The sequence below is a fragment of the Pungitius pungitius genome, chromosome 1, assembly GCF_949316345.1.
Source record: "Pungitius pungitius chromosome 1, fPunPun2.1, whole genome shotgun sequence".
Classification (NCBI taxonomy): Eukaryota; Metazoa; Chordata; class Actinopteri; order Perciformes; family Gasterosteidae; genus Pungitius; species Pungitius pungitius.
Window position 1 is genome coordinate 24,417,378 of NC_084900.1, and position 26,832 is coordinate 24,444,209.

The window sequence follows — 26,832 nt, forward strand, 5'->3', positions numbered from 1 at the left end:
AGTGAGGACCCTAACTATAAACAACATTACTTTCACAATACATATTAAATCTTCATTGCACCTATGGTTAATTGTGTTGTGTGCAACCTAATATTCAACATATTTATCCGGCAGGCTTGGCCTCACTGCCAAGACTGCATTTTATTGCCAATAATGTATTGCTATGTTCATTTATATATTTGTAACTAAAATCTTGCATTGTTTTTATATATTTAACTAGAGCTTTTTCTTCTTACATTTTATTTTGATTCCAATTGTTTACATAGGTTCGGTCGACCCCTATAATAAAGTTCTAGTCCTCTTCTGTTCCCACCGATGACAACAGCAGCTTTATTGATAGATTAAATATTTCTTTAATGTGTAAATGATTTATAACATGTTCACCATCACATTAGCATTGTTCATTGAATCAGAAAAAAACAGAACCGGTAATTGGCTAGCCCTTTGACACCTAGTGGCAGGCCTATGATACAGCATGAGAAACATCACAGTCAGAAAAGGCCATTAGTCAGAAACAGTCACAAGTTCTAGTGTAGCTATTCAAAAAGTGGTTAGAAAAAAGACAAAAATAAGTTAAACAAATACAAAATGTCCTATTCTATTCTAGTATGCTGAAGTCTCAAAAAGCTATAGAAATAGTCTAAAACTTAGTCATGAAAAGTTATATTACATGATGTTACAAAAAAGTATTTCCACAGAATGTCATTAAAGTCACTGTTTAGTATGACGTATAAATGGCATTGTACAGTATATTAATGCTAGACTGGTTTACTTTAATCAAGGCAAAAATTAACATTTGAGCCAAATGGTATATCAGGTATATCAATCACTCATCTTATGTCAAGTTGTCTCACTTCTTAGCAACACCTCCTGTATTATTACAACCTCTCCCACCGCACCGTCACTGTAATTCCAACCAGGAAGATCAGCACAGGGCAACAGTTGTTGCTGCTTATTGTTGTGACTGCAGCACTTGACATCTGCATTTCGTGACTCACAATTATTTCACCTGTCTATGAATATTCATGGTTTCATGTTCCCATCTTTCCCAACAGGATCTTTGCTTCATCTTGATGCACGTCAACAAAGAGGCTGGCAGCATCGGAGCTTTACTTATCAACATGACGACTTTGGGTGGACGGAGCGGCTGCTTTTTTTACATCTGCAAAGAGCAAGATTTAATAAGCAGTAGAACTAGTTTGTCATGCTATAGCGTCATCAAGTTCCTATTCTGCGTTCAGACCGTCAATAGAACAAAATCTGAGGAAACGGTTAGTTTCTCTGCTGACAGCCAACTGACAGGAAGGAACAACTACAAAGCTGTCACCCAACATTTTTTTTTTACCACCTTTATCTTCAATATCTTCAACAGCGTTAAAAGCTTTTGTCCTTGTAGCTTTGTTTAATTATAAACTACATGCTGGCAAAAAGGGGGAACTAGAGCTTAGCAACAACACCCCCTCCCTTCTCTTCTTTAGCACAATATCCTCTTTTGGACCCAACCAGCCCCCGTTTTTCTTCCATCTCTTTGGTTTAAGTGTGGCGCGCGCACACACACACAGCAGGGATGATTGTCTGGGCAGATGGTGCTCAGTTTGTGGACTAGAAGCTGAGACGGAAGGAGAGAGACACACTCCTTGTCCAACATGGGATGCTGCAGTGTGACCCAGAGGCATACTGGGGTGGACGAGGTGGGCCCTGATGAGATCGAGCTCCTGGAACTCTCTGGAGACAATTTAGGGTAAGACCTGAGTCCATAATTTAAAGCCGAGAACTGCTCAAAAATAGAAAAGTAACGGTGGGGAAGCAGAGTTATGTCTGTGCTTGGGTCCAGGAACCAAATATAGATTGGGTAAAAACGCATGGTCATCTTCAGAGCTTTAGAGAGTACCTTTTAGGTCTGTTTAAATGTGGTTGCGTGTATCGATGAGTTCTGCAGGAGGAAGCAGTGACACTGGGAAATGAATAAAGCATTTGAGCTGTTTCTCTTTTAACCTCTGTGGTTTTTCTTTAGCTGTAATTGGTCACATTTTGAAACTTTACATGTTAAACATGAGAAGAGGAAGCCTCTCGCGTAACCTTTTTCCGATGTAGACACAGAATGCTTGTTTTCACAGAGTAACAGGATGTGCTTTCCCTTTAACCACGATGAAAACACCTGCAGTACAACACATTATATCCATATGTTTTTCACGTATCAGCACCCAGCAGAACAACAAGACAGGAGAACTAATTGGCTCCTATTTACTAAACATAAACTTGAGGACTCGGTGATGCTGCACTGACGTGATTAGCAGCTTACTATAAGACAATGGCTGAATCATGGAGGGGTTTAATACAGAGTCAGGGCGGGACTAATCCCCTCTTGTTTTAAGGCAAAGGGATTACCAGAGGATAATTACAATAGTAACCACCAGTTCTTATGTGTGGCTGTTAAATAATGACTGCTTACGTGGTCGATTGTCTGTGAATGGGCTGCAACCATAAGTAGCAAAGAAGTCATGAAGATGAACACTCACATATCTATACATATCTATATATATATATATATATATATATATATATATACACACATATATATCACTACATCACTAGTGACTTAGTCTTATTATTGGGTTTGATTGTGTCGGTATCCGAATAATAACATCATTCACACTAATAATTTGAAACAAAATGCCAATTAATCTTTATAAAGGAAAAGTATTTCCGTTTATAAGTTGAAATGTTTGTTTTTTACTATTTTCCTTTAATTGTGTTAATTTCAGTATATAGCATCAAATGCAAGCCTTTAAACTCGAGCTGACAATACATTAATCACCAGGGACCTTGTGACATATATCTTTTTAAAAGCTGCTTGACTCATGTTAAAAATGAGCTCACTCCATTTTGAGTTCCACAAGGAGCTCTATATGCATCTTTAATGATATTCTCCATAAACACACTCAGTACCTTTCAGAGTAACTGAGACAGAAGCGCTGAGAAGTGCCACCAAGTTACTCCTTACTTAGGCATTTATGGACGGGTCTAAAGAGAATTGTATTAGTTAGTATTGGTTAAAGAAATGAAGACAGAGGTATATGGTCGCCTCCGGTCAAAATGTCATGTGTTGGTTACAGCTCCTGGTTTAGGGTCCTTCTGGGACAAGATTACCTTCAAACAAAAAACATGTCCGCTGCAGTACACATTTAGACTTGTCTAGAATTAGCGAGCACAGCATTGGCTACAATATATGTCAGTAAAGGGAGGGGGTGGGGGAGGGTGTTGTCTGCTTTGACTTCTGCAAACTGATTACGTCTGTCTGCCACTGGGCTGCAGGAGGATCGAGGGCCGTCATTTTAATTCTGATGAGCTAGAGCTCATCAGAATGCGAACTCGCGCTACAATCTGTGTTTGTTTTCTTTAAGGTTCACCATGTTCAGGCAGCCCAAACAAAAGCATCATTAGGGAAACACATGCAAACAGGGAGACTGTTGTGAATGTCATTGCTTTAAACGGTGATACAGAGCCACGCACTTTAACATTCACACTGTACAGACAGGACCAGAAACCAAACCCACATCCGTGCAACAATGAGGCCACGGAGCCGCCCACTCAGCAAATGTACCCCAAGCATTGGCGGCTCATACGTGACTGATGAAATGTTTGTATTCAGGGTGTGGAGTCTGGGAGAGACCAGACTTCAGCTGTCAGTGAGAACCAGCAGAGATGAGCCTCCCCCGCCACCGCCGCGTTACCCTTCAGTACGTCACCTGGAACAACAGGTCACAATGCTTGTGATGTGGCGTGATGTATATGTGTGACTCAGAGTCTTCATTGTGCACTTTTCACAGTGAGAAACCAGCTTGTCACACGTTTTAGTGTTGAGTTGGGAGAGATGTTCCTCACATGAGTATGAACAATTTCCACCGTTCTACAGTGCAGTTATTTTTGTTCAGGCCAGACACACGCTGTATACAAACCGCAGAGATTCTGCATTCCCTCTTTGGTGTGATTCAAACTTTACAGGAAATAAAGGAGGGAGGACACACTAACTCAAGCTATCCACTTGAAGAGAAATTGTCAACACGTGAAGCCTCCAAACCCCTTGAAAACAACAATTTTAACAATGACTAGAGGCAGTGAAACAAATGCCAATTTGCAGTGTAATGTATGACTCATCATTTTGTAAAATGTGTAGCCACATACTGATGGTGACAGGTGATGGCGCAAAAAACATTTGACAACACAGCTTCTTTTTTTATTGAAAAACAAGTTTATTTGAACTAAAGAAAAATTTCCATCCAAGTTATTTAAGTGTGCAAATCCTAACGGAGTCACGTGGGCTGATAAAGGTTTGTGTCTGTAGGTGGTACTGTGGGGCAGAAGCAGAGACGAGTTACACCACAAGATTTACTCCCATCAGCCAATCAGGGAGTGGGAGGGTCAACCTGCCCACATGTATGGCGAGATCATCCACTCCTCCCTGGTGTCTGACTACAACACCTACACACAGGTAACACGGCCTTTTCGAGTGCTCTAGTTGTTTGAACTTCTGTCTGGCCAGCGACATCTTTATTTTGAGAAATAGTGAAACAGATCAGTTTTATTACATAGTCCGTGTGAACCGTCAAGGGAAAGTCTGGCAGAATACATCTACTTTTTTTCTGCTTGTTGTGTGTTAAATAGTCTCCCACGTCTTGTCCCAACCCACAGGAAACCAGGGAACACTTCCTGGTGTTATTCTATTTCCACCTCTTGATCCTTTCACTGGACCACACTCGACAAGACTTCGTTTATGAGGTATTCATACGCTTTACGTAAAAATTACATGACTTAAAATGTAGCTAAGATTCAAACGGGTAACTTCTGTACTTTTTTTTAACTTGGACCAAATTTTCCTGTGTTTTGTTCCTAAAGTAACTAATGGGGAGTGCATTTAATTTAATTGGACTAGTATGGACTCCATAGGGAAACAAATTGGTCTTCCTTTACATTATAAAGATTGTATACCTGTAAGTTTTTGTATACTTGTAAGTCTTGTTTTGACATGTTCCTTCTACTTTTTCCTAATTAGTCAGCCATACATTAACATCTTTTAGATAACACTAAGCTATGCTTTACGTTCCTATACAAGCTCCGATACAACACACTGACAACACAAAATCAAAAACCCAACATGGGGTCCAAGTGGACAAAAAAGTCAGACGAAATAGGAACTGAGTGTCTGCTGGATGTTTAAATTCATCCTGATCTCCTCAGAGGAAAATAAAGCACATTATATACACATACAAATTATATTCTGACACTTTGTGCTACCTCGTAGGGTATCCTTCCCCTTTCTGGACTTTCCTTGGAAGCCGTCTCCATGGACCCTAAAACGTCACATTCACCGCACATGTTCAAGATCAGCGGTGAGTCTGTAAAAAATGCCCAAAATCAGTTAAGCGGCAGTGTGAAGTACTGAGCATGATTTACATTGTTTCCCCGCTTTCCTCCAGGTCCAATGATGGACTCCAAAGTCTTCATATGCTCCAATTCTGTAGAGCTACAGAAATGGATGCAACACATAGAAGACAGGAGATACAAGTCAATAGCACAACCCATGAGTCCCTCCCACTGCGCTCTCTCCTATCTTGTAATGACCATACAACTGTACATGAAAATTAGACGAGTCAAATTGTAATGAATGAAATGATCACATATCATGGTTCTTCCCTAGTTACCCTGTGATGAGCACTGGAAAAGAGAAGAACTGAATAAGTACTTACTACAAGCTCCCATTTGGCAGTGGGAGGGCTCGGCGATACAGCACATGGGTCAGCCGGGATACATATCTATCGTACATATCACCAAGACACAAAGACAGGTAATCAATACTCAACGATGTGCAAATTAGCATGGATAAAATAATTGGATTTTATTTATTTGTCGACATGAAAACAAACTTACGTTTGACAGAGCCAAGCTCTGCAGCAAATTAGAGGGACCAAAAATATTTTTGTTGGAGATTGATTAATTGATCCTCTATTTCCTTTTATATTGATTTTTTTTTTAAGTAAGTCAGGTTTTAAGCTGAATGTAACCTACTAGCACACAATGTGGTAAGTAGGCCTTCTGTAGAGGCTGTTTTTAAGTTATGGTCTCATTCAATTAACTAAAGATTTGGAGAATGGAAATGATTTTTACGTTAAAGGATTATTCAGGTTCAGGATTTTTCTAGCAACACAGCTACTCCACATAAGCATATCTCTGCAATTATTTTTTTTTTTACTAATTTGAATAATGGACCAATTTGCAAATATGAGACATGAGTTGTGACAAATTGCAGTAGTGCTGTAAAAACATGCTACTTTTGCCGCATGTCATCATAAGTTTCGATTTTATATTATATACAGCATTATTTGAAGTGTCAATATATTTTGCCAGTGGGAGTATTGGTATTCATTTTCTTTCAGGGACCCCAAGAAAGATTGATGGTTCTCTTCCCTCAAGACATCCTGCTGCTGACAGTTGACAACAAGCGCCTAAATATAAGATATGAGGTACTGTAAAGTGACTCTATGGAATACATACATGATAATACAACCCTGTGGCATAACTACTCGTCACTGTAATCTTTGCACAGGATCATTTGACACATCTTTCTCTGCACAAATGAAAGCTTTTAAACCTCTTTGTCATCTCTAACAGGGCAGGTTGCCCCGATACAGCATTAAAGCAGTTGAGAAGTCCGCCTCGCCTGGACGCCTGGAGTTTGAGCTCATAGGTATACTGTGTACAGACGTCTGACTTTCTTGGCCAAATGTAGAATTGGATCATTGCTAAACGCAGTTCTTGGATGAATGCAATCATTTAATAATCACTGTTGTGCTTTAGGTGAGCTGGTGGAGCCCCTGCAGGTCTCCTGTACCTGTGTGGAGGATTATCGTAATTGGATGTTTCAATTACAACAGGTTAGATTGTGCACCTGACATTTCTCCAGGCATATACGCTTGTAAAGAATAGTTAGAGAGGCAAAAGAGGATCAGAGGGGAAGTGCAGCGTTGGTGACTTCTTTGTGGTGTGAAGTATTAGAGACTAGCTGTTAAACACTGTGAAGCAATTATTAGCTAAAGCGCCATAGATTTCAGTAATACATTTAGAGTGTGCTAACGGGTGACTGAGGTTTAAAAAAAAAAAAATAACCTGACTATTTAGTATGCCAATGTTGTGTGCCATTTTTTTTTCTATTTCTCGGAAGTGGCCCAAAATCGACAGAGAAAAAACCCCAATGTTTTAGCATATCAAAGCGGGAGATAGCTCTGGAGATAGACAAGCTAACTTGCTAACTAGCTAACAAGCCAGCCATCCTTTCCAGAGATACCTTCTGCTCTCCTCCAGGCAAAGTAGTCCGCTATGGTTCCTCTTGCCAATTTTCACTCACTCGCAGATAGTGGTGCCTGTACATGTCGAGAGAAACTTGTTTTTACTTCAGCCATTATGAAAAAACGAAACTTTCTAACCAACATAAACAGACATGTTCAAAGAATTATCTGGCCTATGGCTATGCCTCGTCCTGAAAACTGCTTTATCATGTTCACTAACAGAAAAGTGCATATTACCTCTGTCAAAAACCTCAGCGCACACCTAGACCTTGGAGCCCTTTTAAAGTTAGTAATGCTCTAGTTAATCCTGGAAAATCTGGGAAAAAAAAGTTGTATTTGAAAGAAAAATGTTCTGTTGAATACCTCAAATGTGAATCAACAAGATTTGTTCTCTGACCTGCAGCCAGACAGAAACAGTCATGTTGCTGTGAGTCACACTGCACCTCCGATCATGCCAAAGCTGCAGAGGAGCAGGAAGGAGACCCAGGAACCGACGAGACCTGCCAACCAATGCGGCATCAACGGCCGCAGCTGACTCATCCGAATGTGGAAAAGCTAGGCTTTTATTATGAATCTGCAATAACATGTAGACGGTGTGTACATAGGACTGTTGTGTATGACGGGGCCACAAAAATGAAGAAAAAAAAAATAACGGAAGCAGTTTGGCATCGTTGAAATGTTGACGCACACTATTGAAATGTATGGTTTTGTTGCACTGAGGAACTAAAAAGACACTTTTAGTTCCCTTCCACGGAGGAGTCAAACATCAAGGTTGTGGCCAGAGCACAGCTAAAAATGTAGTCTGTAGAGGGTTACTTAGTGAAGAAAATAGTACTAAAGCAACTGTACATATTTAGCTGTCATGTCTTTATGAAATACACAATGTCCATTTCCACAATAAACTTTCTACAAACCTTTAAGGGTTGTTTATTCAGCAAAATAAAACAATGTAAGTATTTGTATTCATTGCAATGGTTAAACATTTACAGTAGTGTGCTGGTCCAGTGAACATCCAGTGTATTACAATATTTATATCTAGTATTAGAAATAAATCAAACTGAAAACTGTATAATAATGGAAACTAATAATAGTTCTAGAATCTTTGTTCACATAAATTACAGATCTAATAGTAAATTATTCATTTTCTACTCTTTATACATGAAGCCATCTGAACAAGGCCATTTACATCAAAATCTCCTTAGAGAACAACCAGCTTGAGGAGTATAAATACACATCAGCAACCAATTAAATTACAGCTCACAACACATACATAGAAAATAGGGGGTTATAAACATTGTATGTGCCACTGGAAGTTTACAATTGAATGTTCATTATAGTGGTTTGTTAATAACAGGTCTCAGCTCCGTTATGCTGCACTTTTGGTCATTTGGGGAGTTTCGCAACTAATGAGGGGAGTAATATGGAAGACGTAGGCCTAAATGTCATTCAGGCCTCAGTATATAACAGTATTGCATGATAAGCTGAAAATAACCATTGCGTTAGTCCAACCGCGGTTAAAACTGATAAAAGTTAGGTAAAGGCAAAATCTTCACGTCTTACCAAATGGACGGTCAATGTAGATGATTTGGTGGATGTCAATTTCCTCCAAATTATTTTGTTCTTTTCTTACAGTCAACAACTAAAGTAAAAAGACCACAATCTCTACCGTGTCGGTGGGACTCATCACCTAGCCCAACGTGTTCTCACTAAAGATTTTAAATTACTCACATATAGTTTTAACAGTTAAAGAGGCTAAATCATTGCCTATAATGTACGGGCAGTGTTGTTTTTTTAGCAGACATTAGTACTAGTAAATAGTGCATTTAATAAATATTTGGTGCTGTCAGTATTTGCATTAGTGGTTTATGTAGTCCGGGATGAGCCACATAGTGTTCATAGAAACAAAGGAATGTCATTGAGTCTAAGTTTGTGTCTTTAACTGTTTTTAGACACCAGTGGAGCTCTATGGCAGAGAAGTATAAGATTGATCAGTCTTTAGCTTCTCAGACAATACTTGCCATTATAATAAATAGTTTATTTGATGACAATTTAAAAAATGTTAAAAACATTGCCCGCTTAATCCTTATTTGTGTATTGTGGCCTTTTTAACAGGATAATCTGTCCTTCACTTGTTACAGCAGAATTTTCAGATCCTCTTTAATAAAATACAAATTAAAACCACCATTCTTGAGTAACCTCGTCTGGACTTCCTCCTTAGTAAATAGGCAAGGATGTTTTTGACAAATTACATGGATGCAAAGGAACAACACTGCAGTGTAATCACATATCGGATGGAAAGAAAAGAAAAATCTTCAAAACCTTTCATTTGTCTTCTGAAACAAGAGCGGCACAGAGTGAAGACAGATGGCTTATAAAAGGCCTCTACTGGGTCCTAATGCAGCCCAATTGAACCATCTACCGCAAGCAACTTTCTAATAATCCAACATCAACTGAATGACTCTCATGCTGACCGCTTAACGGTCCAAACATGTGCATTCTTACATGAGCCGAGAAATTGACTGGTTTACCTTTGGATATGATCAGATTACTGTGTTTTTCAGACTTATTAAATGAAAATAGCTCCAACAAAAAATGTCCTTCTGTTGAACACGACGTGTTTCATATGGAAGCGGTTTCAGCCCTGCATTCTCTTTTCCAAGACCAAAGTGGAAGTTTGTTTGCAGAAGAAAAAAAGCTCGCACAACGTCACAGGTGTCGGTCGGTTTTAGTACTTGCGTACTTCAAATAGGTCCCACATTCATCGAAACTCATGACAAAAATGATCCCGAAGCTTAAAAAGGCAACTCGACAACTGAAACATACCTTTGACAGATGACAAAGGGGTCAACGGTGCAGCAGGGATTGGGTAAAGTGATTAGGCAGTAAAAGTGATCAGTCTTCCCCCCTCCAGTTTCTGCGTCACACATTTGATGCGGATATTTTCCCGCAGGTTACGGAGGCGAGCGCTGCGACTCGTGATTTCTTCCACGTAGGTTTTGGGGAACCAGCCCCGTTCTCCGTCAGACAGCCTGATGCCCTCCACCCAGCCTGTTGAAAGAGAACATCCCTTAGATATAAAAAAAAACCCACTGCAGCACTTAATTAAAACTCAGATCGCCAGTGGGACAGACGGACCTAACTTTTTATGGCCATGAGTTAGGTTCACACAGGTTCAGGTCGGAATGCAGTTTATCTAAAGGAGGACTTTATCCAAACTCTTACCATCACTTGTGATGGTCTTAGCGTGAAGGATGTCAGCCTTCTCCAGTGTTAACTCGTCATGCTCTTGGGCCTGATAGCTTTTAATGCACTGAACCTGGGATATATCTAAGTGAAAGAGGCAAGAAAAATATGAACGAGAGGATTGAAAGGTTTCCGCTGATTCATTGAGCATCTAAAGCTCTCCACTGACCCTCATTCTCACTGGCTTGCTCAATGTCTTCAAACGGATCAGATGGAAACATGGCTGTAATCCATCTCTGCTTCCCGCTCCTTGGTGGACATACGAAAGGGCCGTTACATGAGCTTCTGATACCTGTTTATACTCTGGCATACTTAATTGTTGTTGTTGTTGTTACTCACTCGGTGTGGGACTTGAGCAGGATTTGGTGTTTGAGCTGTTGGCCTCCACAAAGCTGCAAGTGGAAGATGAAGCCTGAGATGCCCTGCAGCTTCTGACTGAGGTCCTTCACTTTTAGCTCTCCTATCTTGGCGTGTACAAACACCATGAATTTCAACGTGCTGCAAAAAATATGGTGGTTTATTATTTAAAAAAACCCCGCAGACAATGCATGTCTATTTCATTTATACCTCAGCACAATGAGTCATAAGATATATATGGTACCAGTGTGTTTGGACACAATTTCTTTAATTAAATTGAATAAGAAAACAGGTCCAAACTTTTCACTGGTTGTAAGCAGAATGCATTGAATGAAGATTAACATTCTTTACTTCAACCAAATATTAACTCCTTCAGCTCAAATCATTCGGAGTTGCATAAAGGGACATTTTAAATAATTATTAGGGTTGTCAACATACTTCCGGGACTGGAAGTTAGAAACGAAATGGCCGCTAGCTGCAGTCAGTTACATCAAGATGGAGAGCTTTTTGCATTAGAGCCAAAACAAACAGAGGCGCGACATACAGCGGAGAACTGTGCACAGGAATACTACATACATTTGTCATTAATTAGTTATTTTTTTTAACTATTGACAGCCCTAATAATTATGTCACATTCCAAACATTTGTGTCCCCGACTTATATAATGTATTCATATACATTTACATGTGTATGCATTTAGATACATACGCAGCATAGTAGTACATAGAGCCTGCAATCAGTACAAAATTGAGTTGTTGGTCTCTTCGTATCGACTGCATTTCACTCACTCCTTCCTCCGGGATAGAAGCAGACAGTCATTGAACAGATGAAGGTACACAGGCCTTGTGGGCAACTTGAGCTTTGATCCAGAAATACTCATCGTCTGAGTGTCCACTTCTAGGAGTTCCCCGTGCTTCACCAACCAGCGGGACTGAGAGATCAGAGGAAAGATCTGCAAAGAAAGGAAATAGGTGGATGAGTTGGATAGATAAGAACAATGAACAACTTGCAATGATTTGGTCACCTTTCCCTCAAAATTGATTTTTTTATTGAGGTGAATAAGTTCCTCCATCCTCTTCATTGACTGCACACTGGAGTTACATTCTTTGATGATCTAAGTAGACACATACCAACATTGTTATTACTGTTTGCCTCACCAGTGATAATACTGGTACTCATACAACTACCTATTAGAGATGATAATCACCACCTTTTTTAGCTCGTTGAAAGCCTTCGTGGCAGTGTCCTCATCTCGGGAGCCTGGTGTCGTCCTCTTTAAGATGTTCTGTGGAGTGGATACGTTTTTTGAAGGCACGCCAACTGAGTGAATACTAGTCGTTTGGTGAAATAACTTTGGCAGATGGCTTTGTCGGTCCGTTCTTACCTCATTACAACATGTAACTGGGTTTCAAGTGCAAACATGAATTCTACAGTGATCATTTAATCGTTTACCTCCACCAGCATTTTGAGGCGTGTGATCCTCTGAAATGGGAGGATTAGAAAAGAGGTCAGAGGTAGTCTTTGGCAGATTGGGTCCTCTTCCAAACGAGCCAGGATGCCAGGGAAACGAGGATTCTCCTGCCTGAGAGGACAAGACGAGTACACTTAAAAAATACCTAAACGACTTTTAGCGAAAGTGGCTGTTAAATCCAGTGTACTTTTCGTTAGAGAAAAAAAAAAAAGAAGGTTCCGCCTACTCTAGATGAAACATCTGCAAGTTAAGTCATGCAGGACTTAAATATCACCAGAAATACCCTTAGAGGAGATTATGGACTTATCAAGCATTTACATTTTTATACATTTGCATACTGTATATGTTTGGGTCTCAAACAGCAGCAATGTTCCACATTAAATGAAAGCAGTTACTCACAGCAAACGCTGGTATGTCTGCTCCTGGTACGCCTGGTTAGTCACATAGGGTAAATAAACCCTTCGAAGAGCCGGGCAGTGCTCCAGGACGATGTCGCACACATCAAAACGCAGAATGTCCTCCTCCAGCCTGTGCTCCAAGTCCTGAAGAAACCTAAAAGGCACCGAGTGAGCAGAAAATACTCTCAGAGCAGAAGACATCACCACTGAGATGTTAAAATAAAGAATTCAAAGGCTGCAGAGGCCCATCAGCAGCCTATTGCTTCACCTCTCACTGACACCTTTGACTTCAGGCAGCTTGGAGAAGAGCCACTGCTTATCCTGAGCTCCAAGACACTCGGCGAGCTCCTGAGACAACATGAAGTGGTCCACCGCGATCGTCAAACTACGAATGTAGGACGCCTCGGACGTCACCAGCTCAAACTTTGCCTGGGTTAAGGGAGAGACAGTAAGTGAACCCGGCTCGGCTACAGTGCATGAACGACCAAACCTTCCATGTCTTCATTCACCTCCTGTAATTTCCGTTCCTCATTGCTGAAGTTGTCGAGCTGGCCGCTGGTCCGAACGTCGGGGATGTCCTGCCACAGTGCAAAAGCGGAGCCCCGCGATGAGCGAAAGGAGCTTGATGGAGACAGGTTAGAAGGAGACGGGGCCCCATCCGAGCCCTCGTCCCTGAGCCCCTCCTCCTCTGGGCCCGGCTCCTTCCCTTGCTGCCTCTGGATCTCTCTGTTGATGGCGACGTCACTGTATTCCTGGTACAGAATGGCTGGAGGAAAATAAAACGAGGAAGTTACAGGAAAAGTCAACCATGTTCGGGTTTAATTAGGTTTAATAGCTTAAAAAGTCCAGAGACTTACAACTAGGCAGAAAACGTGATAATCGGTTGGAACCAGCAACGGTTGGAAGGGTGCAGAGCTCCTCCTCTATCGATTTCTTTCGCATTCTGTGAAAAAAAGTACAAATGAATTGAAATCAACACATTTTGATCTGTGCAATTTCTGAATAGTTAATGAGTGTATTTACCCGAGTTTTGTGCTCCAGCGATGCAAAGACGTGCTGTTGTCCCCGCTGGGCGGAGTAGGTGCAGGTCCTACAGGACTGTGGGGGGCGCTATCACTAGAGCCTCCGGAGCTGCGGTGCCTGCAGCTGGGTTTATCTAAAGAGGTTAAAAAGCATACGGTGCAGGTTGAGTTAGAAGCAATAGACTTTCTGTATTGAAGGTCAATGAATGGTTCATTTTTGGATCTTTGAGGATAGCTTTATTAGAGCAGCACAGTTGTTTAAGGGCTCTTTCATCACAGTCCACCTTTTTCTTCTTCTTAGTCTATCAAACATGTAAATTACCCAGCTAGTCATTGGGTGTAACAATAAATGTTCTCTTCTCCTGTACGTTTTCAGATCTATTAGCAGTAATTTAGAATAATTCTGCTGATAACTGTTTCAATCAACAAATAAAACCCCATATCAATTGAAGTAATGTCTTATTAGTAATGTTTTGTTTGATCAACAGATCCAAAACCAGTCAAATAATCAATTAATTCATCTATTAAAAAAAAAGTAGCCAGCAAACAACTTAATTTTGTGTGGTGCTCTGGGTCGGTCCATCATTCCATGACATGCTACATAATGTTGATTGTGTTCTCTACTCACAGTCAGCATTGGGGCTGATGCTGCTGGGGCCCTGTCTGTCTCTGGAGGCCACGCGTGCAGACAGCGACTTCCCCAGCTTCAAGGTGAACGAGCTCTTCCTCTGAGAGAGCTGCAGTCTCGATATCAGCTCTGAGGCCGAGAAGCGCCGGCGTTCTTGGTCCCCCTGGCGGCTGCGTGGCAAAAAGCCCCCCCCCACGGCACTTGATGTCTCTATACTCCCACTGTCTTTCCCCACCGGGGTCATTGAGTCCTCTATTATGTGCAGCGGTTCCTCTGGGAGATCGAAAATATCATCGGGACAGAGGTTTGGGAGACGTGCAAGACCGTCAGTGGATGAAGGCCATTGACAGGCCTCCAGGGAGGATAATCCACCGAGGTCCTCCTCCAGGAAAGATGCAAAAGGTCCTTGGAAGATGTAGTCTGGGTCCAAGATTGGGCTGCTGAGAGATTCATCGCTCGGGCTGTCGGACGAGTAAACCTGCATCTTTCGCCCTGGAAACGAGAAAACAAATTAATAAGAGATTAAGACCCATTGACCCTTATGTCCCATAACATAAACCTTGGCCACAGCGGGAAACAGCTGCACACTCACGGATGGACTTCTCTTTCACTGATGCTTGCGATGTCCTCCGCTGCAGCTGGCAGGGGTCCAGGCTCGGAAACCCAGGACCTTCGGGGAAGGATGGAGAGCAAGGTAACTGAGACTCCCAGGAGTCTCCGTTTGTATAGAGAGAGGACAGAGGTAACGGCAGAGGGAGGCTGAGCGCGGCGTGGAGAGGACGGCATGCGGCTGTGACCGTGTGAGCATGTTCCACCCGCTCTTTTAAAGAAGTCCTGATGCTATCGTGGCATTTGAGCTGACAGTCACCCGCAGGTGAACACGAGGTCGAATTCACAGCCGTCCCCTCCTCATTCTCATTGCGGAGGCAGTCGTTCAGTTCATTTAGAGTGCGCGTGAAGCCGTTCAGGGAGTGTGCGGCGCATTGTGTCTCTGGAATAGCAGTCGGAGAGCTAAGACCGTTCAGTTTAGGGGTCACTGGGGGCTGCAGCTCAATGAAAGCCAATGTTTCCTGCTGGCACACAGCGACATGCTTGTGGTGGCGCGGGTGGAGGAGAGGCCGGTCTTCCTGGGCCTCACTCAGAGCCTGGGCCTCCCCTGAGCCCGGGATCCACATGCTGGGACTCTCTCCTCGGCAGCAAAAAGCGTGAAGGTGGGGTTGGAAATCAGGAAAAGGTGACAATCCATAGCCAGGAAGCATGGCTGAACGAACACATGAGAGCTGCAAATGGAGAGAGGGAACACGCTTTACTGAAAACACCGTTGTTTACTTTTATGCATGATTGTATTATCATTTCATTTCACTTTAACAATGCCTCATTTCAATGCAAATTTAGGGAATCAAATTTTAAATATCAGCACATATAAAAAGAAATTACGATTTTCTTGTTTTCTTGTCCTACACAGCTGAGCTATTTGTGAGGAAAACATGATTGGAATGATTAAACTATTGAAATAAAAGAAGTACGGTGACAAAAAACAAACTCGGCAACAAAAAGCAGTTGTTGGCCAAACACAATCAATGTGTCAACCACAGAATGTTTAGTTATAACAAACAGCAGGCAGCAATGTGTACATAAATAACTACTCAGACACTCTGCAGTTGTTTGACTGAAAAATGTCTAGGATTCAGTGTCTTAATGCACGAGCACAAATAGCAAGACGGATGAAACTATTGACGCGTGCAGGATGTTCCCCAGTCACACACACACACACACGTTCCTGCCTGGACAGACTCACACACACAATTAAGTCCAGTACAGCGTGTCTCCTGAGCGGTGTCTTCCTGCTCTAATTAAAGACCTCTCTACTCACAGCTCCTGTACTTAGCATCTGTGCACACACACACACACACACACACACACACACACACACACACACACAGAACATCACTTCAGACGGAGGAAGAGAGCACATCCTCAGCACTCTCACCTTTCACCCGAGATCATCCATCACTCTGCTGGTTGGTTTGCCTTCCTGTCGGCAGACGTTAGCTGGCAGGCACCTTTTGTGATGGAATATTCCCAGTGAGGTTCTGTTAAATCCCAGCGGCGGGTCGTTCATTCACTCAGATCTCCTGACAGCCCGTTAAAACACACTTGTGGAGCTCGGTCTCTTTTTACTCTCCTGCTTCCTCAACCCTCAACTCCAGATTCAAAGAGCGGGTCAAAGGAACTGTAAACTCAGTTACTTTTCTGCAGTCGCACCGGATTAATTACATTTTTCTTCACCCAGTCGATGAGACCTGTAAACCTTAGTTGTTTTTTTTTAGTGTCTCCATATTTACTGCAGCCTTAAGCCTTTGTAGCAGATCAGGAATAAATTTTTTCAATAATCAGTTCATTAAAAATATTAATTGTTACCTGGACACTTGCATGATTACAGTATATGTCCAGAGGGTGGAGACAAACAAACTCATACACTCAATGACAAACACACATTGTGCCACATTTAGTCATTGTTCAACCATTTAAAGGTGGTTTGGTGACTCTGTACAGTTTTCCGTAGTATCATTTGGTCAACGGGTAAAGTTAAATTATTTGTTATTTTTGCTCATATGTCTTCATTTTGTGCATTTGTTTTGGAGAGCGAAGTAGGCTGGATAGTCTTCTGGGAAGATGTTAACATTTTCATTTCTCTTAGCACCTTCAACTTCAATAAAATAGTACATTTGCATTAATGCTTACTTCGTGAATGAATACAAAATTCATTCCTTGTATTTAAGTTGATGCCATAGCAGTTGCCACTTTTTTTTTGTTTCCCTCTGTGATCGAAAGTTTGTAAGTTAATGTTTAACATTGTGACACTGTAAATGTTCATGAGATACTGTAAGTATACCTCATATTATATTAAGAAGTATCACATTAAACTTTACATCTGTAATATAAACATGAATATAATAAGCAAACTCATGTGTGCAATGATTAAAGAGGTAAAAAACATATCATGTGAGAAACAGGGTAATTTACTCATTGACGTCGTTATAAGCAAACTTATTTTTGCAAGAGCTGCACCCTGAGGGTAAAGGGAAGGAATGCAAGTTCAAGGCTTGGCTATTGAATTAACGTGGGCATAGGAGTCGCTCTTAAAGTACCAATACCGATCTTCTTGCTCCTCTCCTTCCATGAGTGTGTTAACGTGGGCCATCAAGTGCAAAACTGTGGTAAAGCCATTTGCCTTTTCCGAGGCCTTCCGTTTCCTTGGAACTATATTTTAAGAGCAACACAAGTCAGACGCCTGGCAGTGCCATGGTCTTGAACTTTGCAACTCACAAAAACACAACCCTTCAGATTTGCAAGTGATACTAATTGAAACAAAGTAATGGTCATTTGATTCAATGTATGTTGTGTAAGATGCCCTTAGATCTGCACTTAAAGAGGAAAAAATGCTTTTCCTGGATGTCCAACTATGTTTAAAATGGTGTCGGTTCGTCTGGGGACTCACAAACTGGATCATGGATAATGGTTTACCTGCTTTCTATGAGCACACGTGTGTGGTGCTGTGCGCTGTGAACATGAGGCTGTTGAAAAGCCACACCTGCACCTTGAGGTAATGGCATGCCGCCCAATCAGTGGTATCGCTCTATGTTTCTCTCCTGCACTCACTCTCACTAACACAAACACACACACACACACACCTATGCGCACACACAAACAGAAGTTCATGCACACCTAGTAGTGCAGGCACAAATGGTTACCTGTTCCCTCCTCCAGACAAAAGCAGCCTTTATGTGTGAACCTGGGCCAGGCTGTCCTGTGCATAGGACACCTGAGAGATTGTGGGAACTCCTTATACTGATCCCCTCATTGAGTGCAGCCACTGAGCCGTGCACATAATGACACAATCTTAATGGGGCCTGGATGTAATAACCGGCTGGTTGTACCGTAATCCGGCCAAAGATATTCAGCGTTAACCAAACTGCAGAATGAATATGAATTATATCCGATAAGGTGTTTTCTTGAAACACAAATGATCATTTTATCCTCCAAATCCTGATGAATGAAGTGCGAGATAATCCTCCTTCAACATCCAAGTGGTAATAAATCAACATACCATTTGAAGAAAATTAGTAATCTGCTTATTTGCCAAAGAATGCTCAATAATCCCCAAAACTGACAATAAGCCTCGGCACCGCATTTATCAAAACATGAAAGCATCAGAGTACACGTACTGCACATTCCTCATGCCGATACCATTATATCCCGCGATTAAAATCTCAATTCCAAAGACGGGTAATTTCCCTTGTCATAGCAGGGTGTTATTTGGGACTGTTATGGACTTTGCTGTCAGTCCTTCCCCCTGTAATTTCACTAGGCTGCTCTAAGACGCCATGTCTGCATACAGCAGCTAATGAATGGCACTCTGGCATGCCAACCGCTACACAAGGTGCATTTTTAATTGAGATATTTTTCATCTTGAAGGTCTCAGAAAAATCCTTTAATGGAGTGTAGCACATACATATGAGCATAAATCCATAACTGGCAGGGCCAAATTTTGTATAATCGCATATTTAAAATGCGTTTGATGTTGCCAATGGGGGAGATACGGACTTTAAAACACGCATTGATGGCTACGATGCCATAAAGCGGCAGTACAGAGGAAGCTTATCGCAGAGAAAGACAATAAGAATATATCAATGTACGTCATCAGAAGGAAACACAAAACCTTCTCTGGCTCAGTGACACAAACAGGACTGTGATGTCCGAAAGTAATGAGACAGAAATGCACGAATTTCACCAGACTTATTGCTTAATCCTACAAAACGCTGCACACAAACTCCACTGCAGCCTTAAGAGGTAAAACTGCCTGCTTGGTAACAGCCAACCTGTGATGTCTCCTCCCTCGTGATGTCACACCTTGGCACTAACTCTACACAAACTCAGATTCAGATCTGATGAGAAAGCTTTTAGTTACTTTGGATACATATCTACATTCATAGATAGATTCTCAGTAGATCTTGTGAGATTAAATCGAGTTATGCAAGGACAGATGTTGAGCTGTTGTTCAGAGTCCATTCCCTCGTGTGCGAGTCACAAAAAAAAGAAATAAAAAGTAAAACCTGTCCGAGTTTCATGACATTTTACACCTGCATACTTCCTTCTCAGCTGTTCAAACATTAAGAAGTGATCCCGGATGCAACCAAAGTCAGATTTCAAGACTAAAAATTCTCAATGTGAAGTCAACAACAAATGTCAAAGCAGCTACTTTGTGTGGATTAAGAAAATGGTTCCAGACTCAGTCAATCAGATCTTGACATGCTTTATTTTTCTAATATCATGGATGTTAAGTGTACTGATCCCTTGCCACTTGTGGGCCAGACCATTTCCATTCCCTTGTTTTGCTTTAACCATTTCAGTTAAAGCAAAGCAAAATAAAACCACCCAAGTGTTTTGTCAGACCTAGATATACACAAAGTGAAACAAACCTCACAAGACAGTTTATTAAATTAGAGGGCACTTTGCTATGTTGTTGCAGTAAGCCTACATTCTGGTCACAGAAGGAAGTTACTAAAAACCCTAATGGAGGCTACATTGTGGTTTCGGTTTAATCTAACACTGATCGGATGGTGGAAACTTCATAGTCTCTGTGTCTCTGTGTCTCTGCCGCTCTCTCTCTCTCTCTCCATGAACTGGTGTCTGGTGTGTTTGGGCAGACAGACTGGAGTGTCCTGACAGTGTGGTGTGACCAGCTGATGTGTGTGTGTGAGATCGCAGTTTAACTCTGTCACATCAGACCACTAATTGCCAAGCAGCAAACTAAAGAGCCCAGCATTGTCTGCCCAGAGAAGACGTGACATCATTCAGCGTCACTCATGAAAGAAAACACACGCCCTTGTGGGCTCTCTCTGTTTTTGTCTGTTTAGTGATGCGAGCCAACAAGATGAACCTTCTTTTCGTTCAACCTTTTAACTTGAATTACTAAAATGAATCAAAAAGGTTTTTACTGTTCAATGTCGGCTCATTATTGTGTTAACTGCTTTTTGCCATCTTGTCTGGCGGGTCTCCACATACATTACATTACATGTCAATTAGCTGACGCTTTTATCCAAAGCGACTTACAATAAGTGCATTTCCACAAAGAGATACAAACTCAGAAGCACAAGTAACAAGAAAGTACAATTTTCATCAAATAAGCAGTTTCAAAACATGTTATAGAAAAGTGCCATTATAAGTACAATTTAAGTGTTATCATTTGTTAGTGTATATAATTATGTTGATGCCATTTTTGACAACAATTAAGGTCAACTGGTAACGTGTTGGTGAAATTCAGACAATATGCAACATGTTTTTATGCTTGTTTTTGTCATTATATCAAGCGGCTTTGACATATTTTGAAATGGCTAAATTCATCTCCCATATGTCTCCCACTAAGAGAAGAAGATTGATAGTTGCCGGGACATTTGCCTCGACTCAGCTGTTGGCAATGCATGTCATTTAAATGTTTATCTTGGGACAGCATTTCAAAATGACACCTGAAATACCACGATGGGAAGCCAGGGTGTGTCTGGTTGGTATTTTAATGGGCTAAAATCAATCAATCAAAACAAACTCCTCAACGGGACTCAAATTCCAACGAGCGAAAGGGCACCAGATGGGGAGCCAACGCACTAAGCTGCATTTTCTTTGACAGATCCGACGCCTGAATGGTATTCGTTGCTCTTTTGGCCTCCACCCACTGAGACAGGTGAGCAACCCGCAGGCTACGAGGGGGGGGAAACCCAATGTTTACACGCGGTGCGGGTCCTCCTAATCCGCCTCTACGGCCTCGGGGCAATTTACCCACGACCCTCCGAGACACTATGAAGATGCATACTGACAACCTGGCTTACAATCACACACACACACACACACCTGAACGCCACTGTGTGTTTGAAACGCAACTTATTTTTGATTGAAGGCGCGACAAAGATGTAGAGAGGCCTTCCCTGACCTTGTCTCAACCGGTGAGATTCCCGCCCTTCTCAGACAGACAAACAGCGATCTCTCGTTGAAAAGCCTGGAAAAAGTGGCGACCATATCACACGTACACGGCAGGACTTTGGGACCTTTAACCTCTCCTTCCCCCACATTACTCTGCCACCATAACGGCTGCAGTCAGAGAAGCGGACAAACACGAGACATACAGCCAAGAGAGAAAAGACACAAAGGAGCTATTGACAATTTAGTGGAAACAACCTGGTGTAATTATGGTTCTTTGTCATAAGACGCCAAAGCTACCGAGTCGACGGAGGGCCAGGGATCCAACACGCAGTTAATCCAGAAGATCTCATAATCAGTGCCTTCTGACAGATGATGGAAATCTCGATGCGAGGACATTCTATGAATAGAAGTTCTGATTTAGGAAGTTTTGTCAAGTTACACGGACAAGAAATGAACTACAACACATCTTAGAAAAAAGGCATTGTAAGCAAACATATTGTATTTTAACTTAAAAAACAAGATAATCAAAAAAGGGATTTTTACAAATAGTTCAACAACCATTTTATATTTGTACAACTTCTTAACAGATATCTCACTAAGTAAAAGTGTATGTCAGTAAGTACTGTGACAAAGTGGCAGAAACGAATGGATACGTTCATCATCTGTGGACATGTGTATTAATAAATGTTTTGATCAATTGTTTATAAAATGCCACAAAATAGTGAAAGATTCAGTATTCCAGAGCGATAAAAAGAATGTTTTCCAAACCGTACATCCTGAGAAACTTAGGTGGATAAAAGCATTTATTGGGTAAGTCTAGCTATTCTCTGTATCTTCTTGTGCTTAATACTTTCCATATAAGGACCAAAAATCAAATCCTTGGCAAGACAGAGCGTCGCTGTTATCCAACAAATGATTCATACCATTGAGCCAAACAGTTGCGCTGGATGACATGTTCCTTCATTACCGGGAACACACTCTGCAGCTTATTTTCACGGAAGTCCCTATAAAGACTCCCACAGCTGTTAATAGTTAATAGATACTCAATAGAGCACTATTGTGAGAGCCTATATCAGGTTGAAGACTGAGCTAGGAAAGTATCAAGGAACGCACTTGTGCATCACTAGTTTAGGTCCTTTTGTGGGACTTTTTATTAGTTCAAGTTGTTGATGAGACAAAAAAGTATCCTTTTGATTAGTTTTTGTGGAATGACCAATGCAATTTCTTTCTTTTTTTTGGCATTTTTGCATTTTTTTGTGCCACTCTTGAATATGTTGTAGTTTCATTTCTGGTTTAAACTCAATGAAAAGGAGCCTGCTGGAGGTTTTGCTTTACTCAAACGGTCCATCAGTGCACTGAGATTACAATCTGATCATTCGCCGCTGACCTGTCAAGAGGCTGACCTACTTTAGTACAACGAGCATCTCTTGCATTCATCTGCTCCTGCATCTACTTGAACTTCGTCTCGGTTTTCTAGCCATTGAGCACCAGCAGCCTCCCCCCCTTAATTTTTCCTTTCATTGTCTGGACAGGTATGGACAAGCTATTCGCTGGGCTGCTTGTTGTTTTGAAATGTGATCCGGTAAAAGTGGAACACACCCAACGAGCTGACCATCCAGAAACTATTCCACCTAAGCACAGAGCTAAAGCAATTCTCAACAGTGTCATCAGGATTAATTATGAGTTGAGTGAGCGCTAAACAACCTTGAAGAAGCTAAAACAAGTTTTATTTGAGTGCAACTTGACATTTTCTTTCCCAGAAGTGGAAACAAGCACAAAAATACCCCAAAACATTTTAGCGAAAAAGCAACACCTCCTGAGCCAGAAAAGTCTTATCTTGCAAGAGTACAAACACAAAAGCCCCAGCGTCTTGTGAAATAACCCGAGGGCTACAGTGCTAGACAGGTGTGCAGCAATGCAGCTGCAAGCTTTCTGCACACATTGCCAGTGGGCTCAAGTTTCTTTCTGTATTAACATTGATGCACTGGCCAAATGTTCTCAGATATGCCGATAAACTAATAAAAGACAGAGCTTATGCACTTATGGTTTGTGCTTTCAGATAATTGCAGCTCTTTGTTCGTCATGCAAAAAAAATCCCCCTTTATGAAGCCATCACATTAATGTATCTTATTAAGTGAATGCACAGGGCTCAACTCAGTAGGTGGTCTCATTTAAGGTCCAGGTTTAAGGACGAGTTCATGTCCAAATTCAGAGGCGCTCGACCCCCAGATGACCCATGGAGACACTTTTCAACATTCTCTGGATGACTCGGCAAGCTCATTCCTCTTAAATTGACCACTAAATGGAGGCAGGAGACAAACAAAGCAGCTCAACTGTACACATACAGAAGCGAGAGCTGCTATTATGGGCTATTAAGTCCGTCGGCATTTAGGCCACAAGCAACAAAGACTGGAAAGTGACAGGGCCTCCTCAAAATATTAGTTTAGCTGACGTTTAAGGGGCAGGTTGCTCTCATGCGTAACGATTTTAGCCTAGTTTAAAGAAAAAATTACAGAGCCGAGACAAGTCACGTTCCGGTAGTGTGTCCATGTGACTGGAAACGCCTCAAAGAGCACAGGAGCGTATGCGATGCTGGGCGAGGTGTGGGAGGAATGGGGTAGAAGGAGGTTGAGGTGTGGCATCCTAGAACGCTTCCCCACGCACACATACCCACACACACACACAGACACACGCTCAGACAGCCACTGCCTGAGTGGCAGGTGATGGGGCAGGTGCTCTCCAGACATACAGTTGTTGGGGGTGGGAGGAAGGGAGAAGAGGGAGGGGCCCCGCGGTGAGTTATAAATCTGTGTGTGATATAACCGCAGTGAAAGGACATCACTCGATATGACGGCTATCCTAAAAAAAAATGCAGTGCATCTATAGCCTGTAAAAACGTGCAGTGGAGCAGGTTCATGGTCCTGTGCAGGTGGTGCGTTCCAGTCCAGGCATACCGTAGTTAATCTGATAATCCAGGAAACACCCACAGCTATCTTTTTGCACTCCAGCCAAAATATTCACCTCCAGACTATGCACACAGCTGCATCAGCAGACATGTCGCATGGCAATACGCTTCGTCACTGGGACGCCAGACGGAAAAGGACGCCGTCACCTCAGCTCGCCCCCCCACCCCCCCCACCGATGTAGCTGGGAAGAAGTTCGGGGAAAAAGGTCTGGCGGCAGGTAATGTGCTTCACATGTGGGTCTCATCTGCCATGCGCAGAAGAGGGGGGGGCTGTCTGCTGGATGTCATCACTGTGCCGTTGTTCGTCCCCCGGTGGAGCCGTGCAAACAACAACTCGGACCAGACGCAGGCTCCACGTGAGCTGACAAACCAAACAGTGAGACGGGCATGAAAGAAAACTTTAAACCATTGTGCGCTGCCTCTGAGAAACGCACATATGTACACGGATCCATTCACACCTTGAACATGCTCACAAAGACACACACACAGAGACCCACAGTAACCAGGAGGCCATGTCTGCTGTTAGAGACTTTTGCAAAAATGTCCCACGAAGGAGAACATAGAAGGTTCGGCCTTGTACAGTGTTTTTAACAACCCCTCATCCAACATACTCCAGACATGCACTTACCTGCCCCGCTGTGCAACAAGACATTGCTGCACTGTAACCATCACATCCAAGGCTCACCTCAGTCCTGTCCGCCACAGGGAGCTGCTGGGAACACGATCGACCCAAACAGTGACTTGTCCCAAGACCATGCATGAGCGCACTCACCATCACACCGGCAGCACGTTCGCATCTACTGGCTGCTCTAACGTTGGTGTAAAGATCAAGTGTCAGATTTCACATTTGAACCCAGTGCTCCATTGCAATGCACATACATATAGACCACAAAAAAAAAAAAAGCAGCTTTCAGTTGGCGAAGACAAAACGACGGCAGTTCTGATAATCCTTCTCATCACGGTGTTGTTTCCTGTACTCTCTCTCTCTAAATAAACTGCGTTCCTTTTCCATTGAGAGCTGTCGTTTCACGCAATGCACCTGACGAGCCGCGCGGCACTGCTCTCTCCCGAGTGCACGAAACAAGGCAGACCCTTGACTCTCGGGCAAAGAACACTGCTCAACTATCCCCCATCTCCATGGGAGCAAAATGACAACGGAGGGTGAATGAATGCCTACGCCTGGTTAGTTATTATTGTTGATGTTGTTACAGTACCTCATTGGTGTTTGCAGCCTAGTGTGTGCGCTGGAGCGCAGCCAGCAGCAGCCGTGTGTGTGAATCCATGCCGTACAAGGGTCAGGCTGAGCCGCTGCTATCCATTGCTGCCTTGTGTTCCTCCCGGCTTGCCCCCCCCCCCCCCTCCTCCTCCTCCTCCTCTTCTCCTCCTCTCTGTCTTTTTCTTTAGACGCTCAGCTCGGACTTTTCCAATCTGTGCTCGTCCGCTTGGCTCTCCTCCTCCTTCGTGTTCACTGGGTCTTCGGGAAAACAAAAACAGTTTGGGAAAAAAACAGCCACTTGCAATGCAGATCTCTGTGAGCTCCTCCGCTCGCTCTCCTTTTCCTCTCTCCCTGCTACTGTTGGGGAAGTGCCCTCTCATTTTCTCTCCCATTCTCCTCCCCCTCTCTCGCCCTTCCTCTAACTCTAATAGTTATTTAGTGTCTCATTTCAGCACCTGCTGCAAGCCAGAAAGAGACACAGACAGGAGGGAGCAGACCGAGAAAAATGTCCTTGTGGGAGTGTGTAAAATGTGCATGTGCACTTTGTCAGCAAAAGCCTTGTGTGTGCTCATGTTCTTTGTTATTTAAATGAGTGGGATGCATCAGTGTATTCACAAGTAATAAGACTAACATGCAACGCAAAAGTGTACATTTGCATGTTAGCTTTTGTCATCCATCGCTTGAAATGCCGAGGCTGTGTGTGTGTGTGTTTTCATGCAACTTTTCTTTAGAGTTTGTAGCAGGAAAAAAAGCTGCTGCGGCATCCTTCAGCTATTGAACTCAGAAGCTTCAAATCTGCACGAATACTTATTTTATAACATGAAACGCGTCTGTGATGTTTTTAAACCATGGGACCATCCTGACATTTTCCAGTTCAAGAGGTGAAACATTACTACATTTTGGGATGTGCAGTGCATCAGTATTGCAAACATATTTTCATCACTATATGATATTGATTCCAGATCAACACAGCTGCGCAGTTGGTCTGCATCCTACTCCACATTCGATGAATGGTTCAGCCTCATCAGAAATGCAAATGAAAGAGTAGCTCTTTGGCCGTTAGACATGCCGTGTTGCAGCGTGTTGTTTGCTGCATCAATAACCTTGTGGCGGATTTGCAGCCCGTGCATGGGAGCGTCTCCTTTCTCGCTGCAGCAGACGGCGAATGAGCCAGCCGGTGTCCACAGTGCATACCTGTGCTTACTGACAAG

The 26,832-nt window shown here is 42.5% G+C and overlaps 2 protein-coding genes across 5 annotated transcripts; one reads left to right on the forward strand and one right to left on the reverse strand.

The window, feature by feature from the left end:
- Positions 1–918: 918 nt before the first annotated feature.
- Positions 919–8,240, forward strand: LOC119222661 (rho guanine nucleotide exchange factor 7). 2 transcript variants are annotated; one of them, XM_037479465.2, is made up of 11 exons: positions 919–1,741; positions 3,653–3,761; positions 4,346–4,492; positions 4,693–4,779; positions 5,303–5,390; positions 5,478–5,614; positions 5,699–5,845; positions 6,435–6,521; positions 6,670–6,745; positions 6,856–6,932; positions 7,747–8,240. In XM_037479465.2, exons 1-11 carry the CDS (start codon positions 1,647–1,649, stop codon positions 7,876–7,878), a joined length of 1,182 nt encoding a protein of 393 aa, XP_037335362.2. In that variant the 5' UTR covers positions 919–1,646; the 3' UTR covers positions 7,879–8,240. The 2 variants fall into 2 exon arrangements, with proteins under 2 accessions (XP_037335362.2, XP_037335363.2); XM_037479466.2 differs by having other exon boundaries at positions 3,653–3,740.
- A 3-nt stretch (positions 8,241–8,243) lies between these two features.
- On the reverse strand, positions 8,244–26,099 carry arhgef19 (Rho guanine nucleotide exchange factor (GEF) 19). Of its 3 annotated transcripts, none has more exons than XM_037479463.2 (16): positions 25,620–26,099; positions 15,055–15,742; positions 14,463–14,954; positions 13,836–13,968; positions 13,670–13,755; positions 13,322–13,578; positions 13,081–13,241; positions 12,814–12,966; positions 12,396–12,525; positions 12,154–12,228; positions 11,968–12,057; positions 11,732–11,895; positions 10,926–11,084; positions 10,756–10,835; positions 10,566–10,670; positions 8,244–10,391 (listed from the first exon to the last, which is right to left on the reverse strand). In XM_037479463.2, the coding sequence occupies exons 2-16, from the start codon at positions 15,719–15,721 to the stop codon at positions 10,219–10,221; spliced, it is 2,925 nt and encodes a 974-aa protein (XP_037335360.2). In that variant the 5' UTR covers positions 15,722–15,742; positions 25,620–26,099; the 3' UTR covers positions 8,244–10,218. The 3 variants fall into 3 exon arrangements, with proteins under 3 accessions (XP_037335360.2, XP_037335359.2, XP_037335361.2); XM_037479462.2 differs by lacking the exon at positions 25,620–26,099 and adding an exon at positions 25,034–25,582; XM_037479464.2 differs by lacking the exon at positions 25,620–26,099 and adding an exon at positions 16,453–19,841.
- Between the last annotated feature and the right edge of the window lie 733 nt (positions 26,100–26,832).

Bases quoted from the DNA above. Each gene is read 5' to 3' on its own strand.
- LOC119222661 (XM_037479465.2), top strand. From the start codon at position 1,647: ATGGGATGCTGCAGTGTGACCCAGAGGCATACTGGGGTGGACGAGGTG. The intron at 4,780-5,302 runs GTATTCATACGC...GCTACCTCGTAG, and splicing joins GACAAGACTTCGTTTATGAG to GGTATCCTTCCCCTTTCTGG. The intron at 6,746-6,855 runs GTATACTGTGTA...GTTGTGCTTTAG, and splicing joins CCTGGAGTTTGAGCTCATAG to GTGAGCTGGTGGAGCCCCTG.
- arhgef19 (XM_037479462.2), bottom strand. From the start codon at position 25,180: ATGGTGAGTGCGCTCATGCATGGTCTTGGGACAAGTCACTGTTTGGGT. The intron at 11,085-11,731 runs GTGAGTGAAATG...TATTTTTTGCAG, and splicing joins CTTCTATCCCGGAGGAAGGA to CACGTTGAAATTCATGGTGT. The intron at 10,836-10,925 runs GTGAGTAACAAC...ATGTCCACCAAG, and splicing joins CTGCTCAAGTCCCACACCGA to GAGCGGGAAGCAGAGATGGA.